This window comes from Sitodiplosis mosellana, unplaced genomic scaffold (assembly GCF_009176505.1).
Source record: "Sitodiplosis mosellana isolate CC-2019 unplaced genomic scaffold, AAFC_SMos_1.0 Smas_scaffold_6226, whole genome shotgun sequence".
NCBI classification, from domain to species: domain Eukaryota; kingdom Metazoa; phylum Arthropoda; class Insecta; order Diptera; family Cecidomyiidae; genus Sitodiplosis; species Sitodiplosis mosellana.
Genome location: NW_022601467.1, coordinates 19,159,219 through 19,180,009, shown reverse-complemented (window position 1 = coordinate 19,180,009; position 20,791 = coordinate 19,159,219). Strand labels below are relative to the sequence as shown.

Here is a 20,791-nt window from a genome sequence, read left to right as displayed (position 1 = left end):
CACGGAAATCATAGGTATTTGGTCGAAAAAAAAATCGACCCGCCCTAATGTATATGTTATCGAAGAGATTCAACGGCAATTTTGTAGTAACAGCAAAAAAATGGTCGCAATCGAATCGTACAATGTCCATTTCTGACATATTTTAAGTAGAAACTTTTCTTGGTGATAATTAAAGTGAGTGTTGCATTGACGAATTTATCGTCCTTTTCAATGTGTGTGTGTGTGTGTGAGCGCATCAGTAATCAAACGAAAAGAAAAACCCGTGTGACTCGAAACAATTCTTGACTCGATTCAATGAAAAATATTCATGCCGTACGGATTCGACATGATAATGTTTATATGTTGTGTATCGCGTTGACTTTTCATTTCAAGGTTATCTAAAAATAGTCGAATAGTGAGACGTTTCCATAGTGCTTTTTTGTTTCTTCCTTATTATTTGCTTCGTATTCACTGCTTCAATACTGACTGATGCGGTTCCATGGGCGATGACATGATTTTGAGTCCCAATTATGAATTTTCCCTATATTGGATTACAGAACGCGACGTAAATGAAACTCGATGAATGCATTCGGCTCACTCGCACACATTCAAAATGAACGAAATCAATGCTTAAGACAATTTTAATGAAACCATTGAGTTTTATCAATAATTATTATGTTATTCTTTTCGTTCACAAAAATAGAATAATGACTTGTGTTTTTTTTTCGCAATCTGCATTCGAACAACATCCACACTGTGTGTCTATGTAATTCTTAGCCGTTGATGGTTTTTCTCGAAGGTCAATTAATTGTAATTTCTTTCTTAAATCCCTTCTCGATTTTGAAAGCAGTTGTTTTATATTGATTTTCTGCTTAATTTCTACATGGAAGCCATTTCGACTGCATGAACATGAAAAAAAACATGACGAAAGCAAATTTCATGAAAAAAATTTTCTTGTTATACAATATGCTGTGACTTTGGGCTACATCAAAGCAACCCAGGAGCATCTAAAAATGCTGTTGTTTCGATGATTGAATTTGTGTTTCGATGCATGTGTCTCGATTGGTCGAACACAACACACTTCATACCGAAATAATTCCATTTAAGGGATCAAGGCCACGGCATACATTGCGTACGAAAAATGCATCACATTTTGGAAATAGGTTTCGTCTTCGTCTCTACATGCACACTCACATTCACACATCTTTCCATGTCCTTTTCCATCGAAATAGTTTGGTGTGTTGTAAATCTCCGAATGAGAAATGGAATCAATACAACAACTTCTTTAGGTAGAAGAGACGTTCTTATTCATAAAGTCACAAAATGTGCGTAACGTTGAAGTCAACATATTTGAATTTTGAAAATGGAAGAAATGAAAACACACACACACTCACACAAGTAAAAACAGAGAAAAAAAAATTAAAATAAATAAAAGAACCGAACCAATGAAGAAAATGTGAAAAGAACCCAACCATAGAAGAAAATGTGAAAAGATAAAAAAAACAACATACAGTTTATAGATCGTTTTATGGCTCTGGAAATTCGAAATTATATAGACAATATTGAAATGTCTAGCTTATTATGAGAGAGAGCTAGTGTGTTTTTTCACATTTCATTCGGGTGAATTTTTTGTCACATTTATTACGCTTCATTTTCTGGGTCGAACAGCATTTCTCTCAATTTTTCATACTGATCATCTGATAAATTTTTTTTTCCTGCTTACCTATTGACAATATCAATAAAAGTTTATAATTTTTTTTATTGGCTCGAGTCGATGATTCATTCTGTTTAACCGAAGCGTTGCTTCTTCATCCACCGCCTCGATCACGTCTGCGCATTTTTTTTTTTTGCTTTAAGATCGAAACAATTGCGATTGATTGAACATATTAAAAATCAATTAGGATGATTATAAGCTTCTCTTCAATAAATTTCCTAGTAAATGTTGACGTGTTATAAACGGAACACTTGTTTACTGTCTGTAAATAAAGGATCGAAATATGGTAATTCAACAATTGAACATCATGGGGATCAAAAGAAATGCATTGAAACATCGAAATGTTCTAATCCCATGTCGTATCTCTCTATCATGGCTATTTAGTCATAAATTCAATGACTATATGAGTAGTTTGGAGCAAAAATGTTATACAGAAAAGTTGAGAGGAAAAATGTCAAATGAAAAGAGATAGCTATATAGTTCACTATACAATTTACTATATAGCTATCTCTTTTCCGCTCATTTATCATCGGAATTTTTCCGCTCAACTTTTCTGTATAACATTTTCGCTCCAAACTACTCATATATCGGCCACGATGCATTGCAAAAATATGTACCCAAAAGTGCACACCGATAGAGAGGGAGCGAAAGAGAAAGGACCATTTTTCGGTATAGAGGTATAGAACAAACAAATAATTAAGACCTCATATGCACTTACTAAGAAAAAAGACTTTTCCATTGTTTCTGCTTTTTTTTGTTGTTGTTGTTGAGCATGCATAATAAAAACCCAAAATAAAAAGATATTCACATTGTTGTTCGTTCGCCAATTTCCATTTCGTAGAAATATGTTCAAATGAAACCAATAATAACTAACATCGATAAGGATAATCTAAAATGGTTGGCTGTAAATCGGTAAAATCTGAATTTGTCCATTTCATTACTAATGGCCCTTACCTGCCCGAATATATGTGTATATAAGAATTGAACAAGGGAATTAATCTGAAAATGTTGCTGTGTTTCGCCTGCGCCTCTATTTATATATGCATGTACATGTTGAAAGAGACAAGAAATACACACACGCAAAGAAATGCCTTCCTGTGTTCATGTTGCAACGAAGAAAATCATTCGTTTGAAAAATTATTCAAACAATTAGAACATCATTTCCAATAGAAATTGTTATAAAATTCCAGACGCATATGCTAATCGACATTAAGTAGAACAGAGAATCGCGCATTGCAATTGCGTTGCATCCACGTATACCATGTTGTGGTATGTTTTGTTGTGAAAGAAATCCGAACAACCAAAGAAAAAGAGGGAACAGAACGGAACGGAACGATGGAATGAATCAAATAAAACGTGTGCAATGTGTGAAGAAATGCCATGGAGCTAGCGAAGCGCGACTTGAGAACTTTGATTCCATTTGTAAATGTTCATAATTGAATTAGAAATTTGCACATGTGCTCTACAAATTAAATGTCAATGCAAGCAAGCAAGCATTTCCAAGCTACAGTCGCTTCTTCTTTCAACCACTTAAAGCGCAAATAATTTTTCTCAACACAAGAGCATCGAGAATTGATTTGTTGGCATTTTGTCTGGACTCAATGGCAGGCAATTTGAAATTGTACGGAGCATCGTTAGAAGAGACCATAACTCCGACAAACTATCGACCGATGCAGCGTTTGAATTCGACGAAATGGAAACATTTGATGAAACATGAATCCAGAGTATGGGCTGCATATTTCCCGTTCTTTGTTTTATCGAAGTTGATTCAAGTTTCTAGTGGTGGGCCATTTTATACACACACACATATTGCAGCCGATTCGAATTGAACACATTAAAAACGACTAAGGTTCATGTGCACATCGATATGTTTGCACCACAGAAGAGACGAGAAATTTTCAAGTGAAAAAAAAAAATGGAAAAAATATCAAAAAGCCAGCACGAATGCATCGATCCTTTGATTTGAATGATTTTTCTTCGTTGACTTTCCAATGCCGATCATCACACGCACACAGCCCAGCCACATGTGTTTCATATTAAGTTTTATTTATTACATCGAATATGTCACCCCCATGTACAGTGATTTTTTTCCAATGGTTTTTTTTCCTCTCTTCTCACTGTCTCTCTTGATTTTGGACCTATCTACGTATTTGTATACGTGCATACAAGAGACGGACGCAGATAAATAGATTAATGCAACATTTTCAAAATTTAAATTATATGTGTGTTTGACGGCATTTCTATATGACCGTTTATAGATAAAAACCGATCTATTTGGAAAAATATAAGTTTGTGTGTGTATGTGTGTCTCTCTTATTTTCGCTTTGTAAATGGGATCCGATCCCGTTCGATGCTGTGCTGTAAATTAAGTAAAATATTGTCGAAAATGTGCTAGTTAGAAATGTTGGCATGTACGTGCGTTTTAATATGCAATTAGATGCAAGCTGCTGCTGGCATTCAGTTCGTATCGTTTTGGCCATGGCGACAAATCCAAAGGAGATCAAATTCAAGCGTCTCTCTATCGACTGACGCCGATCATGGCTTTTGGTTCACATTCATCGTTTCCGCTGCCATCGTCACCGTTGTTCGTTTTCTCTGTGTGGATAATTCAATTCAATCTAAATTAATATAGATTTTGTATTCGTCTATCGCTTGTAATCGTCGTCGTCTCATGTACGGCATCGCATTAACACTGCATCTCTTTAGATTATGCATTTAACATTGACCTAGTAAGTTACCCAGTCTTTGGTTGCTCTGCCATTTATCGATGTTTTATCTGAGTATTTCTATTTATATAACCGTTTCAAGAAATTGAACCAGTCGAACATAAATGACGAAGCATTTTTATCGTTACACTTTTTTTTCGAGTAATTTTTCCATATCGTACCATATTGTGCTCAGGCTAATTGAAAATGTAAATTTTTTTACACATATTTATATGCATTGTAAACTCGTCTCCCAATCGTATCAATATTATTGCAGGCTCGACCCTTTTGAAATAAAACAAATGTACTTTTACATGAATAAATTCATGTACTTTGACCAACGTTGTAAATATTTTTTTTCTCTTCGGGTGGCTCGAACCGAACATTATTGTTAATGTGGAAATTTTGAGCGTTTATTAATTTTTTATGAGGGGACAAATGGCAAAAAAGGCCAAAAAAAAAACATTTTTTTTACGAAGATTCTCAAGAGACTACATTTATTTCAACTAAATGTGATAAACCCTGAAAAAAATAATGTCAAAAATGATTTCAATTTCAAATAATGTTCGAAAATTCTAAAGAAATTATCACAGCTAAAAATGCTCATATGCTATGCAGGCCCAATATTGGCTTCTATTCTCTGGAAAAGAGATAATTTCATAAACCATAACAATTTCAAGAATTTGTCAATTGTCATGCATTGATATTGTACGCAAAAAAAACACATACACACACAGTCGCCTTCGATTGATTTTCGCATAATTTATGGACACAAAAGAATAAGTAACGTTGATAAGTAGTGAACCGAAAAGAAAACACAAGGATCGACGAAAAAAAAATCCGAAAAAATAGAGACGAGAAAATGGAAATGGGCATTATAAAAGCGATGTGATATAGAAACATCTGAAAAGACCCCCGTTGCTGCAAATTTGTGTAGATTTTTGTTTTGTTTCTATTCTGATGAGTGTGTATGCGTGTGAGTGTGAATCTTATCATGCATTCAAATGCCTGCCGGTTTGTGTACTTGCGTGTGTATGCGTCCATTTGAGTTGGTATGCATTTTTAATGTAATTATTTAAAAGAATCTTAGTTTAAGTTTTTTCATGTTGCCCCTTCTTTGAACCACATGCATTGGCGATGCTGCTTGCCTTCTTCAGTTGCTTCTTCACTTTCATAAGATTTATATGTGTATGCATGAACGGACGATGAAATACGTATCATTGAATTCTTGCAGATTAGGGTTGTTTCGCTCTCTCTCTCTCTCTCTCTCTCTCTCTCTCTCTATCTTTGCATTCGGTTTTCGCCGCCTCTATCTCGCTCTCGCTCTCGCTCACGTCTTTTGCCTAGATGTCTTGTGATGAGTGTGTAAATGAGACATTGAGACACAAATATGCATGTCGACCCGGTTATTCTTTTTAGGTAGATTTTCCTTTTTTTTTGTTTTTATGATTTTATGGTTCTGACTATTTTACCACCACATAATAACGCACATATGCAATGTGGGCCTTTCTCACTCTGTCTCTTTTGCGCTGCTGCTTACGCACAACGCATCGCACTAGAGAAGGAGAGCGAGAAAGTGAGGTGCGTGTGTATGAGTGTGCGACTGTATTGGTGCGGCACATGCAGATGTATGCGATCATCTTCATTTCTTTGCAATATAATCATACCCAGAACTTTGCTTGTGAATATACACATCTTAATATTTTGTCATTAGTTGAGCATTTTTTTTTGTGTTGTTGTTGAAGTGTCGATAGTTATTTGTCAGATCTGAAGCAACTCAGTCTATACACAACTTCAATAGCGATCAATTGGTTCACATCGGTTTTTTTTTCTTCGAATGCTATTATTTTGCTATTGATATGTGATCTTGAGATAAAATCAATTGAATTAAATAACGTGATATTAGAAACGTTTTAGTGATTGATAAGTGTGTTTGCGAATAAAATAATAAATTAAAAGAGAAAAAAATATTGATGAACTGTACCACCAAGTGTCCAAAGGGCAGAAAAATCAAAAGATTTAAACGAAGTTTTTTTGTTGAAATTCTGCTGTGCCAAAGGGATTAATCTGCGCTTATTTTTATTTGATAGAAAAAAAGATTCAAAATGTTGTCCGAAGGAAATCAAATAGCCGAGGTAGGACATTTTCCCTGAATTTTTTGTTTTATTCAACATCATTATTTGATAGATCGCATTATTCGCATACGAATGTTTTTTTTTCGCTGTTTTTCTTCAAGTGTTCAAGTGAACGGTTCTCATTTATGTGTTGTTGTTTTATTTCTTCTTCTCCTGAAACATGTTTTGAATTTCCCACGGATTATTCTATCCGGTTGGCAGTTGAATTTCGTTGTATGGCATTCAGTGTCTAATCATAACTCAATCCATATAGTTTAAATAGACAATTGTTGTGTCTGATATTCTTGAAAGGCTATAATTAAAGGTGTTAAAACTGATTAGTACTCAAGAAATTATACATATTTCTGCTCATTTCAGTTTTTGTTTTTGCGAAAGAGTTTGCGGTGAGAGAGAGAGAGAGAGAGAGAGAGGGGGGGGGGGGGGAAAACAGCGAAGAAATTAATTAAATAAGACCGAAAATGAGTAAACGAGCATGCGTTAATCGATTGAGTAGAGAGAAGACGAAGAAAAGAAAGAGCGTTGGAGGGAGAATATTTTGCTTTGAGTCGGAAACCAGAATACGAGTGTATTCGGTCAAATATATTCAGCGCAGTTCGAGATAGAGGCATTCATTAAATAACAAACAACTCGATAGAATGGCATACGCAACAAGAATTTTAAGTAGTCACACTACACTCAGTTTCCCAAATCGGCCCACGATGAATATTCTCTTTCTGGCTTGTTTTTTTTTCGCTTTGCTTTGCTCGTATAGATACAAATAATATGCCGCACACCATTGTTTGTCCGAGATCCAATCAAAACCAAATTCACAATGCTCAGCCCGTATTCGTTGGGTCGTTCAATGGCAAGCAACCATTTATTTGCCACCAATAACAGTGACTATCATATACATATATATATATATATGTATACACGTACCGATGTTGCTATTTAATACAGTAGCACCGAAAAATCGACGCTCGTTCAGTCGCGCGCGCGAGATACAGTGCGAAGAAACAATGGAAAAAAGGTGCACAAACATAGCAGCATGTTAACGACCGAACCGAGAAAAAAAAGACACATAATGCTTTCGACAAGAGAAAATTTCGGTATGCACTCAATATCAATTGGATCCTCTGTCACTGTAGATGTTGATGATGACGATGACGACTACCTTCTTGACACAAATTGCTGCATCATCATTCTCATGTGTGATCACATTGGGAATGAATGATTCTATTCAACCGAAGAAAGGTTTGAAATGAGACGGCACATCAACCTGTGCATTTACTATGGGCTCCTATGACGCATTGTGTTTCTCTCCTCTGTTGCTTTTTTTTTATTATTGTGGCAATGACAATGTGCATTCGGTTATTCATTGCTACCATTATTACCATTTATCCAATTATATCTATCTCAATGGATTCAATTGAATGGCAAAATGTGATCGAATTTAAAGTGCCCTAGAACAAATATAAACAAACAAACAAATCAAAAATGCTTTTACACCGGTGGATGCGACCGAAAGGTAGCAACGCACAGATCAAGAATAGGCGAATCGTCGGTTCCAATTCGAATTGAGCGAAGAAGAAGAAGAAGAAGAGAGGAATAAAAAACGCCAAGCATTTTGATTGAAGGTACTTGAATTGAAAATGGCTGGGTTCATTCGTACCTCATCGATCAAAACGCTATGTAAACTTCCATCGTATTTTCCAATATTATTTTATTACGTGCTTCAACCAAAGAGGTGCACTCTATGTCAACGATCAAGAAACAATACGAAAATATATGAAGAAAAAAAAGAAGAATTATTCGAAATCGTTGAGTTAATTTATTTAAAACTGGTGTTTGTACAATCTACAGCAACGTGCGATTTGTTTTTTTCGATTCGAATTTTTGCTCAATCACTGTTTTTGTTCGATGTATTTGTTTTAGCTTCTGTATCTCACTGGCATCGAAATGGAATTCTCCAGGGGGATCACATCAAAACTCCTTCAGAGATACATCCAAGCGAATCAACCTACTGGGTGTCCGATGTGTGTACATCGAAATGGGAAATAATTGAATTGAATTGGCGATCGAAAACTATAATGTATTAGTCCAAATGATAGCAATCAAGCGATGAACATATGCAATGGTCAAGATGAAATAATGGAACGAGAGACCACCACGCACATTAAAAATAACCGAAAATTGCCAAACACTTGGAACTAGATTGGATGCGGTTGCTCTAAATTGTGAACGATTCCATTGTTCAAATTTATTGCTAATGATTCGTATTTCAAGCTCAAACAAATTCGACGAGGGTCATGACAATCGATTAATTGAAATGTTTTTTTTTCTCTACTCTTGTTTGGATACTGCACGGGAATCAATTCCGCCCATTCACGATCTCATCAAGTGAAAATTACCCACAATTATTCATTCGTGTATAATAGTGCGGTGCTTGAGATGATGCGCGCGAGTAAGCGTGAACTCGTCTTCACTCCATACATACATACATACAAACACACACGCGTATCTCGCGCGCGCACGTCTCTCCGTTGCCTTCGACTACGGTCCATTTTACCGATTTAAACGTCGTTAATATTTGTAACGGTGCGTGCGATTCGATTAGATGGATTATGTTGTATATTTGTTCAATTTATTAGGTTCAAATGGCGAAAATTGGTTGTGGTTTTTATTTTCTAATTAATCTTTGTTTTGTTATTGATCGGGTGTTGTATTGTGCTATGTACAAATCCATCTGCCAACAGCCTAGAGATAGATAGAGAGGGAAAAAAAGGTTTAACACATTTGCGGCCGGCTGGCCGAACCATTGTTTTGCTATGAGAAACATCATATTTAACTCCAAAAATCCAATCGGCCTGTATCGGTTATGCCTAAACAAACGAAAATAATGGAAAAATCTAAAGCCTCACCAAAGTGTGTGCGATCCATTTTTAGCTAAATAACCACTGAATTCATTATCCAATGTTCTTCAATTATTATTATAACTGTATAACAACATACACACAGTGTGTCGATATTCATGAATTAATGTACTTAACTATTCAAATTTCCTCAAATGAATTTGCTAGATAGCCAACGAGATTGGTGTGTAAAAAAAGGCAATCAAATTGAAGAAGAAGAAGAAGCAAAAGATGGAGAGAGAAAAAAAAACGAGAGAAGAAGCGAATTGAGAAAAAAAGCGCGTACACACATCCACCACACACTCCATAAATAGTTTAACAAACATGAAAATGCAAGCAATTAGCACACGCGATGCTTTGGAGTTTTCTATGCTTTTTTTCTCTCTCTTCTGTTCACTTCGTTTTCTTCTTCTGTTTGTATAGAGCTGCCTGAAGAAAGCAGCAGCCCAAACACCAATTCAACAAATGGGCTTTGGAAATAGGCTCTCTAGTGTATGTGAAACGAAATCAAAACCATTAACATCAAAATCAACATGAGTTTTCCACCTTATTGCCTGTAAAAACAAAAATCGATTCAACTCGATCAAATGTGCTCTCATAGCCAAAAGCCAACGGCCACAGACCGAGTGCCAGAGCCACGTTTAGCGCTCGCGCGTTATGTACATTTTATCGATATATTCGTCTCACTCTATCTTCAGCTCCACTCGAGATCGCAGTCTTCAATCGTCTTACATTTGAATTTGAGTAGGTTAATTTAAAGAAATTAATTACTTAACCATGATTACATTGTCTGCACAAATATGTATCTCTCTGATTTTTTTTTCTCTCTTCATTCTCTCTTAATTTGGACGCTTTTTTCATCCGTTGAATATGGATACAAGAAAAAAAAGCCTTAGTTTGGATTTCGTGTACTCTTTCACGGATGTTTCACGAATTTGTTGATTTTGTTGTTGTTTTAACACGCGTTCGCACGCCGACAAAAACCATTACGTTTGCCGTTTTAGTTTAGCTGCTAATAAACTTTATTACACAATGTGAATTATTTACGATAAATATGCCGTACAAGAGAAGAAGCATCAGAAACAAAACTGAAGGGAAAAAATAATAACAACCAGATCACTGCATAATGTTTTCACCAGTCAAGATCGACGACCACCTTCAAAATCGGATAATTAATCAAAAAATTTAATACGTTTTTCTCTCTGCTGTGATTTATTTATCCACTCTCCCACTTCAATCCCGATGATCTGTCCGAAGCAGCGCGATCGTTACCGTTGTTGCACATTCACACACACACACACGCCCAGTGTGATCTGGTTTTTCAGCCACGATGATCCGTATCGACTCCAGAGGAGAGATAGGGAGACAGAGAAAAACAAGAGAGATAAAATATTTACTATTTAATGTAATATCTTTCGAATGATTCCATTCATTTAAATCTTCGCCTTTTTTCTCCTTTTTTTATTTTGGTCTGATTATTTTGTTTATTATTATGATTCTGTGGCATGGTTCGGATCGGATTGTTGTGAGGCTCGGCTGGTTTTTTTGCTCCGTATGCGATGCTCGTTGTTTTGAATAGTCTACTTCAAATCGCTTGATGAGTTGAAAGGCACAAGATTGATGGAACGATTCAACGAGATGACCGTCTTTTTGAATTTGACACAACGAGCAAGAAAGAGAAAAACAAATTGTGACTGCAAACAAATGGAATTTTTGTTTTCAATTTTTTTTTATCAATTCATAAGCAACAGAACGGTTGTATTACTATGAGGCCGTTTATGATAAAAGCCTAGGCGATCGATTGCAGGTATCGCAACGAAATAGAAATACACGGTAAGGAGCAAATTTAAATCAAACCACATAAGAAGTCGAAATCAAAGGAAAAATTATCCAGAAATTACGTTTAATCATAACAAATGAAGTTGTAGGTTTCATCAATCAAAGCGAGAATCAAAAGCCTGCAATGCGATTAATAAAATGTAATACATCGAATTCGTTTGTAATCGAAATTCGTACGAAATCAACGAATTTATCGATTTGAGTTCATAGAGTGCGGCGGTGTGCAACATGAATAATGTAATCATTTAATTATAAACGATTGTGTTTGCTCGTTCGTCACTACGGATTCAGAAATGGAGAGAGAGCGATATATTCGAATGACCAACAACACACCGACATCAACGACAGTGGAATTAATTCGATCTGATGTGTGGCTTTATAAATGCCTTTTATGAAAATAACAACATTTTTTTTTTTAATTTGAAAAGAATATGTAAAATGATTGACCGGCCAAATCACTTTCTTGTGTGTTGGATGAATAATGGTTTTACGTTTAACCTAAACAATGAGCATTTCTTTTGTTCGACAAGCATCTTGGTGTGATTGTGTGGAAACATTTGCCACAGTCGATATTAATCCATCTAATTCACGTGAGTGTGTTTCTCGGTTCGGCTGCGTCACAGTGAAAACGATGCGCAAAATATGTGCGCGCCACATTGGTCAGCTTAAGCGAAGCATAAGAAATCCGTTACACAGCCCATTAATTCTCATGGAATCCATCAATTTTGTCACCTTTTTCCCCCGAAAAGAAAAGTATAACGACCAACCGAATATGTAAGAAGAGAGAGAGAGAGAGGAAAAAAGTAATGCAGAAACGATTAAATTTTAATTATTATGTGTTAAACGATTGTGTGTTCGGTGAACGACGTACACAATTTGTGAGATATTACCGACGAACAGAATTTCTCGTGCGATCAACAAATGCGCGCGCAATGAGAAATTAATGCTTACTTACGGTGTACCGTAAATGGGAATGGCGTGTGAAAAAGGCGGAAAAAGAGTTAACCACACTATTTTGATTACAATATATTTAATATCGAAATGGTTGCTGTCTATTCAGTTGCGAAGCAGCACAAACAGAACGAAAGAGAGAGAGAGAGAGAGAGAGAGAGAGAGAGAACAAAATCGCCAACACATATGAACGAAGAAAAATCGGTAAAGGAACGAGATTAAATGGAAAACAATTCCAATACAGAAATGATGAAAATGACTGTAATATACTGTTTTGAATAAACGATTTGAAAAGACGAAAGAGTTACCGGTGTAACAAAAACCCAACAGAAAAAAGTATTAAACAGTATAATTTGTTTCTGGATATTTGGTCAAAGCGTGAGAACCGAACAATAAAAATAGAACAAATACACAGTTTTATATTCGTCGGTTAATGAGCATATGATTTTCTATATATCCATAATGCACATTGATGGATGAAGATGTATGCTCGGTATGCCAACGGAGGAATCAACGGCGTAGTAAGCAAAACGGCGCAGAAAATAGAGAAAAATACCCTGGACCAGTTTGGCTCTTATTTTTTCTCTCCATATTTTGTTTCGGTTGGACAAATGAACGGTGTTAATAATGACATTGGCATTAGGCTAAATGCCGTTGAATGCATATGAAAAAAAAAATAACAAATTCCATCATTATTATTCAATAATATATAATGACATAATAATAATAAATACGGGGAAACACAGGGATCGCCGCTTTTGCTTAATGCAAAAAAAAAGTGATCGGTCTATCTTATGGTGTGACATCTTCATTTGGGTTTCGCACATGCGGAAATGATTTCGATGCACAGAGAAAGAAAGAGAGAGAGAGAGAGAGAGAGAGAGAGAGAGAATGAAAAAAACTAAAACCGATAGACAATCGACAACATGATTTAAATCAGCAGTAACAAAGTACAGATTACCCAAATGAAATGTGAATCATAACAGGAACGAGACAATACAAATAACAATTCATAATCCAGAAGGAAAATCGACTCACTCAATTATCACGCCATTGTCACACATACGAAAACAACAAAACCGATCTACCTGAATCGGCTTTTTTTCTCTCTCATTTAATACCTCGTTTTGTAACGAGTCATGAAATTTTGTTTCTGCTCACAGCATTTCAGCTGTGTATTTGTATTTATGTCCTATTTGATTGCCACCATAATCGTGACTATGCTATTCCAATGGAACTCTGTGTGTTTTCTTTTTTTTCTGGTCTCGTTCTCTCCTCGCAACCCCTGTTCACCTTTGTTCCGTTCCGCTTCCACACATCGTTTTTATCCATTGACGGGATCGTTGATGGTTCATAGCACGTGTGCTATTATTAAATTGTCGATTGATGGTTCATTCCATTCAGTCGGATATGTGTGTGTTTTGCAGTTGTGCACCTCTCTCTCTCTATTCCTCATTGCTCCTTTCTTCTGTGCATTCTGTATGTCCCTATTTCATTTTTTTTCTCGATTCGTCATTGTTCTCGATCAACTGTTGTATTGCGTGTCGATACCGTTTTGCCGGGTTTTTTTCTTCTTCTTATTCTTCATCGCCTCTTTAAATTCCCCATTTCACAAAAACACATTTCGACTGCATTGTATTGATGATGTTGAAGTCAACCAGCAAAATAAACACATCTCGATGTGGTTATCTCGTTATATTGCCGGATTTGTGCATGGTTATTTGTTCGAAGAGGGTATTATTTTCAACTTTGACACCTCTGCGATCGCCTTGCATTGTGCATGTGTGTATTTTTTGTATAATTTTATGGCAACACATGTAAACAGCATCCGTATTGCCACTTCAATGCGATACCTTCTACAGATCGTAAAATCGAAATGAATGAATCAATTATAATGAAATCAATATTGCATTTTGAGCCCATATTAGCACGTTTCAATTCATTAATCAAGATATATTTTTTAAGCCCATGCATGTCCATGATTTGATTTCATTGACGATCACATTTTTTTTCTTCTCTTCGCGTCGCTTCGAGAGTAAATGTGAATTAAATTAATTGAAAATTTGTTGGCGCGTGTGTGTGTTACCAACACAAAGCAATTTCATCCATTTTGCACTTGACGGTCTCGTCTTTATTTACGATTTTTACATGGAGTGGCTGTTGTTTTGCCAAACAAATATCGGCGGCATGTAAACAACTGCGGCTTTTAGATGTAGCAAAAAGAGAGAAAAAAAATGATGAAAACATCATTTACACAACCAAGTCGAATAATGAGTAATGCGTTTTGTCAACGAGCCGATGAACAAAACAGCAGAAAAAGAAGAAGAAGAAGATCGCATACGACACGCATGATTGTGTCAACTGTTCGTTGCCCAAATCAAAACATCATTCCAATGGATTGTGATATTCCTTTCAGAAAAATTTCGGACAAACGAACCCAACAAACAAATAATCAACGTATTTCATTGTCGAAATGCGACCGAGTGAAGAAATAATAGTAAACAAAAAAAAAACCGCCTAACTTATTCTGTTATTATTATTTTTTTCTCTGCACTCTTCGGCTCTTTTCATTCGCATCGTTGGTAATGTGTGTGCTCGAGGCTTTAAGATTATGACATTAACAAACCACATTTAAATCGATAATTGTTGCTAATTGGAAATTAATAGGTTCAGCAAATTTTGGAAAAATTTCGTGTTTTTTCATCGCCGAAAAGGCGACGAGCTATCTTTTGAATACAAATACGAGGGGAAAAAGAGAATTTTGAAATTGATTCATATTAATAACACGATAAAACCACATTTTCGATGCGGTCAATCGCTGAATGGAATAAATTGCAAATTTATATGTGAATTGGCGCCGGAATGTTCAAACGAATGATTTCTCTTCTCTCTCTCTCTCTCTCTCTCTCTCGACGTCAGTGCTTAAAAGCGTGACATTTTGATACTGATTATAGCTTATTGTGCCTTGCACAAACTTTCACAAACATGTGAACGAAAGACAAAAATGTTCAATCAAAATTCAATTCAACAATGGAAATGACTCGTTTCAAACGATAGCCACATGACTTGAATAATCAGACAAAAAAAAAATTCGTTCATAATGAGAACGAATTCGGGTATGCCGGAAATAATGGCATGGAATTTAGTCGCAATTTACGGATCGGGTCAATCTTGAGAATAAACGAAATTAGTAAATGTAATAAGGATATTTTTGTGAATATCCATGAAAAAGACAAGATGAGTTTGAAAGGAATGCCAATTTAAACGAAAAAAATGCCATCAACATCCAGCTCTGAGAAATTTCGTTACGATTAGCTTGCATATTTGTGCATAATAAATAAGATGTCGTTCCTTATTTTTCTTACAACAAACACACACTCACACAGCTGGTTTGACTTGTTTCCATTGCAGGACAATTGATTCTTTCGGATTTGTGTTCTGGTTTTCGTTCTTCTTTCATTGCTCTCTTTTGTCGCACAGCTTCATTTTTCCAGTTTGCATATTCACGATTATCCGCATCGTAATTCCTGTTATTACGTAAGCGACGAGAAAAACTGTCGCAATTATCAGTTGCCGATAATTGAGCTGCCTCTTATTTTCTCCTCAACTCTTTTTCCGGCTGCGTCAATTCATGTCTGACATCCGTATTTCCACACAATCTTTGTGGAATGTGCATCTTTTGCTTACTCGTTTGTTTTCGTTTTATCTTTTTCTTTAAAATGGGGATGAATCTTGAAATGTATGAGAGAGAGAGAGAGAGAGAGAGAGAGAGAGAGAGAGAGAGAAGTGGCTCCGTTTAAGAATCAAGTTTCCGAGACAACATAATCAATATAATTTTTATAACAATTTCCCATTTTACATTTGAATTCAATAACTCGAAGTGGACGAACGTATAACAAAATGAAGGTACGACTTGTTCTTGCGCATCGACTGCTGATGCTGCTTTGTCTTTTTTCCCATTGCAAATGAATTGACAATTCTCATCAATTCTCTCTCCAATTTGTTTCCTTCTTTTTTTTTTCATCACAATTCCGAACCCGATGAATCGAGATGCATTAAATAATAATGATGATCATTCACTTGGAATCTCTGGCTGTTTTGTTTGCTTGTGTGGAAATAGAAAACAATAAAAAAAAGATGAGAGGAAAATATGAGCAAACAGGCTTTAATATGCATCGTCTTCACTTATGTTCGTTCAGCAAACAATAAATCTGGCGTTTCGTTTCCCCATCCAATTTCGCTTTTTCACACCAAATCGCTTGACCGAAACGCAATCACATTATCGACTAAACGAGTTTCCAGTTCGCGCGTATCTTTTTCAATATTTAAATTTTCAATCCACATTTTCGACGCATATTCCAAAACAATGGAGAACAAAAGATGATCAAAAAAAAAATATCAAAAAATCCAAGTGAGAAAAAAACGTGGTACGTCGGTTGGAAATTCCTTTTGCCGTTATTCAATTCTCGATTTTGTTGTCGTAAGATTATTGTCTGCGTTTGTGTTCAACGCCGAGCGCGTTTTGTCAATATTTATCAATTCGACTTTTTTCCCATTGCGACGGGCGTCGCTGTGCTTTTTTCCCATTGCTTTTTATCTGAGCGATAAATTTGTCGTAGCATCAGCTTTGTCCACCTTTTAGTTTTCGAGCACTTTTCATGAAAATTGAACTTATTTACTCCAATCCATGGTAATGAAGTGTTAATGCTTCATACATTGGAAGAAAATAGATCAGATACATATTTGTCGAAAAAAAAATTGAATGAAATTGTAATTTGGAATTGCATTCAATGGAAAAGTTCAAACATGGCCAGCTATTTATGCTCGGTAATTGGTTCAGTCTTTCATACATTAGCGCCACCGATTAGCATATATATTGAAGAATGGACTTATATTGAGATGCCAATTAATAGATACATATATGTGGATAGCAATGGATTGTGTTAAAATATTTTTATGTTCACAACTTATTCTTTACAAACTCTAATATTAAATTGATTTTTCTAATCATTTTCCTATTTTTTCCTTCAATTTTTCAGTTATACGAAATCAGCGATGAACCAAAGCGCAAAGAATTTTTAGATGATCTTTTCCATTTCATGCAGAGACGAGGTAAGTAACTGCAGTTGAATATTCTTTCACGCAAATATCCAGCCATCGATCAGAGGCTATGCTAAATATGACAATTTTGAATTGAAATTGAAATTGAATACAGACACATTGAATTTGAATCATTTCCGTCTTTTGATTGTTATTCATGTGCTCTGTGCGAGTGAATTTTAGTTATGTATCGAGACAAGAAGATGAGTAAAGGTCACTGAGATCAAGAGAAATCAAATGTGAAAAGAATATTTTTTTTATTCACTTTTACGAACTTTATCATGATCGTCGAATCGATAGGTCATCATACAATCGCGGCCATTTCATTGAAACCGATTTTCATTCAAAAGATGATAATTTTTTGTCGTATTTTTATTGAAATATACGTATGAATAACACAACGTATGTGTAATACGTGTATTAAAAACGGCATAACAAAGAATGATAGAGAAGCCTTGATTCTGTCGAACCATTAAAAATGCATCGACACGATCATCGTTGAATATGTTGACTTAATGCCTGCAATTGATAATTTGCACCAATTTAATTTAGCTGACAAAGTAGATACGCATCAATCTTGGAGACAATAAAAATTTACAGCTTTTCAATGGCGTTAAACGTAAATTTCAATTGTCTGATTGATCAAAAAATCAACTCTTTTACAAATGAAAGATAAAACAAAATAATTACATAACAAATCGATTGATGTACTTCAAAGCTCTGAATTTTGTTCAATGAACGAATCGTCGTCACTCCTTTTCTACAAATTCCATCTCGTTGTTTATCATTTTGTTTTTTTAATCCATTGAGCAGCCAATCGATGTGTAGTGTGAAGGCGAAAAATAAAAGCGAGAGAGACTTTTCTGCCTACACAATGAAAATGTTTGAGATTGATCCGTGCTGTCGATACACACAATTGAATGTGATTCTCGATTTCCATAAATCACAAATGAGCACGTCTACACACAGACACACGAATGAAAATACAAATAAAAGAATAAATAAACGGCATTTGAAAGTGATTGAAAGAGAGAAAAACAACCGATCGAAAAATAGATTCGAACGATGAAAAAAAAAGAAATATCAAATGAACCGATATTGGCTTGGTTGATTTGGTTGATTTTTCTATTTTGGATTTTTTATTAATAGCCAAAGCCATTAGATATTGTGTCACTTTATGATTAATTCAATGCAGTATATTTCCGTTTGACATTTGATGATTAACACATGTTTGTCTTCGTAGCCGATCGCTCGCTCACTCGCTCGCTCACACATTCTCGTCAGTCAGTTCTAGGTAAAACGAAGAAGAAGAGGACAAAAAAAGCGACGTCAAGATGGAAACAAAATCGGAAAAATGAACAAAATAATGATGAGTGTATAATTAATGTTTACGTGTACCACAAATGTCAGATGCGCGAGGCAAGCACATTGCTTATGACACAAAATATGGCAAACGCGAAAATGTGTAGCTCGCGCTCACGCACCCGCGTCGTCACTTCTTGTCGTATGTTCTCTCTCTCTTTTTTTTTATTCTGTATGTCTCTAGTCTATGATGACGATTACAACGCGAACAAGAAGCAAAAATAAACAAAGAAATGCGGAGCACACACATCAATCGAAAGGAGACTCGAACATCGAATAAAGATCATTATGTGGCTGTCACCTTTCAGATGATGAAATGCTTGTGTTTGCACCGCAAATCGATTCGGCTGCATTTTCATCGGGAGGTCATTGTAGCAGTGCTACAACCACCCTTGTAAAAGGATCCTTGGAAGTTGCAGAGATTTTTGTATCTCATGAGAACTTTATCAAAGTCATTTGACTCATCAAGGACATGCCAAGGAAATTCCTGAATAACAATTACCATCATCCAGGTCATTCGACAACGATCAATTTTCATGGCGAAGCAACAGTTACCAAAACGATGAAAAAAGAAAATAACATCAATAACTTGACGGTCGATATTAGTATGAAAAAATTAACCAACTCAAAAGCGGCGACGAAAAAAGCCGGCCATGCTCCAACGTAACGATAATTATAAACTGCGTAGATTCATGTATTAAAAACGGTAATGAAAGCATAATGATGTGGATTCGAATTTAAATTTCGGATTCTCGGTCGCCTTTTACCCCATTTGTTGCGATGGCTCAATTCGGTTGTTGGCATGGTTAAAATTTCAAAAAGTGAAAAGTGATATTTTTCTTCTCCGCTTTTTTCACTCTCTCTCTCTCTCCCTCCTGCTCTCGAATTTGTTTTATCTTCGACGGGTTTTTCGTCATATTTTTATACGTACACACACTTTACACTTGTATGCTGCCACAAAAACTATTTCAATTTCTTTCAAATTGATTGACATCTATGTTAACAAAAATGACTCATGGCTTTTCGTTCATGTCGTTATTTTGTTGGTTCTTTTCATTATTTCGTTGCCCTATTATTCCATTGAGCTACTGTGTTCAGTGTATTATTTCTCGGTTTTGTCGACATTGTTCCGTTCTCTCAACTTCCAAAGGAATGTTTTTTCTCCTCGTCTTTCCTTTTTCTCTCTCTCTCTCTCTCTCCCTCTCTCTCTCTCTCTCTCTATTGATATTTCAATGGCTGTGTGTGTGTTAACAGCCATATAAGTTACTCGATGTTGTGCGCGCTGTGTGTGTTTGCATTTGCGCTGATCCAACACCAACATATTCGTAATTATAATTCGATCGGCGGAAACGATCAGCACACCAAAGCGCACAACGATTCGATTCTTGAATATGAAATAACAAAATAACGAAAATGATGAAGAATAAGAAATCGCAGTCTTCGAACGATGCACGACGAAAATAGTAGGAGCAAGACTTTGACATACGAGAAAAATCACGGATCAAAATGTGTGAAATAGCGGAAAAGAGAAAGTAAGAGAACAACAGAAGAAGAAGAAGAAAAAAAAACTTACCGAGAACGTTATATATATCGTTAAAATTAGATTAGAATTTTTCGGTGGTAGTTAATGAGCAAATGAAAACAAAGAGATGATTAAAACATGAAGTATTTTCCTCGTAGCCGTCAATATTTTGACATTATGAAAATTTCCACGATGTGAATAAAAACGCGTGCAATATAGGCGCAGGCGAAGAAGTTAACGTACATGCGAGCGCTAGCTCGCTCGCTCGCCTCAGCTCAAGTGCCTCTGTGATGGTTGACTTTTTTAAAAAGTACTCAATCATTTTGGGAAGTTGATAACATTTCAAGCTGTAATGCCGAATCATGCGAGCCGATGTTAGTAGTTTTTTCCCTGCCTCCTTTCCGTCACTTCATCGGTTTCGGAGAATCGAAAAGTCATCAAGCCGCGGTTGTGTCGGATGTTCAATGTGTATAGTTATTTTCATTATTTTGTCTATTCAAGTATCGGTATAAAAGGAATGTCGCGTGTTTTCGCTCCTTTGCGAATGGATGTGCGTCTTCTCTCTATTGATGTGACTCTTCTATTCAGCGATT

General features: G+C 35.8%; 1 protein-coding gene across 25 annotated transcripts in view; it reads left to right on the top strand.

Annotated features, from left to right (window-relative positions):
• The window catches only part of LOC129578685 (protein dead ringer), a 53,571-nt gene that overhangs the window by 20,381 nt on the left and 12,399 nt on the right, over positions 1-20,791 (top strand). For all 25 annotated transcript variants that reach the window (XM_055467621.1, XM_055467620.1, XM_055467619.1 and 22 more), the window contains one exon: positions 17,254-17,326. In XM_055467621.1, the coding sequence (XP_055323596.1) occupies positions 17,254-17,326 (73 nt within the window). The remainder of the gene's footprint in view (positions 1-17,253; positions 17,327-20,791) is intronic.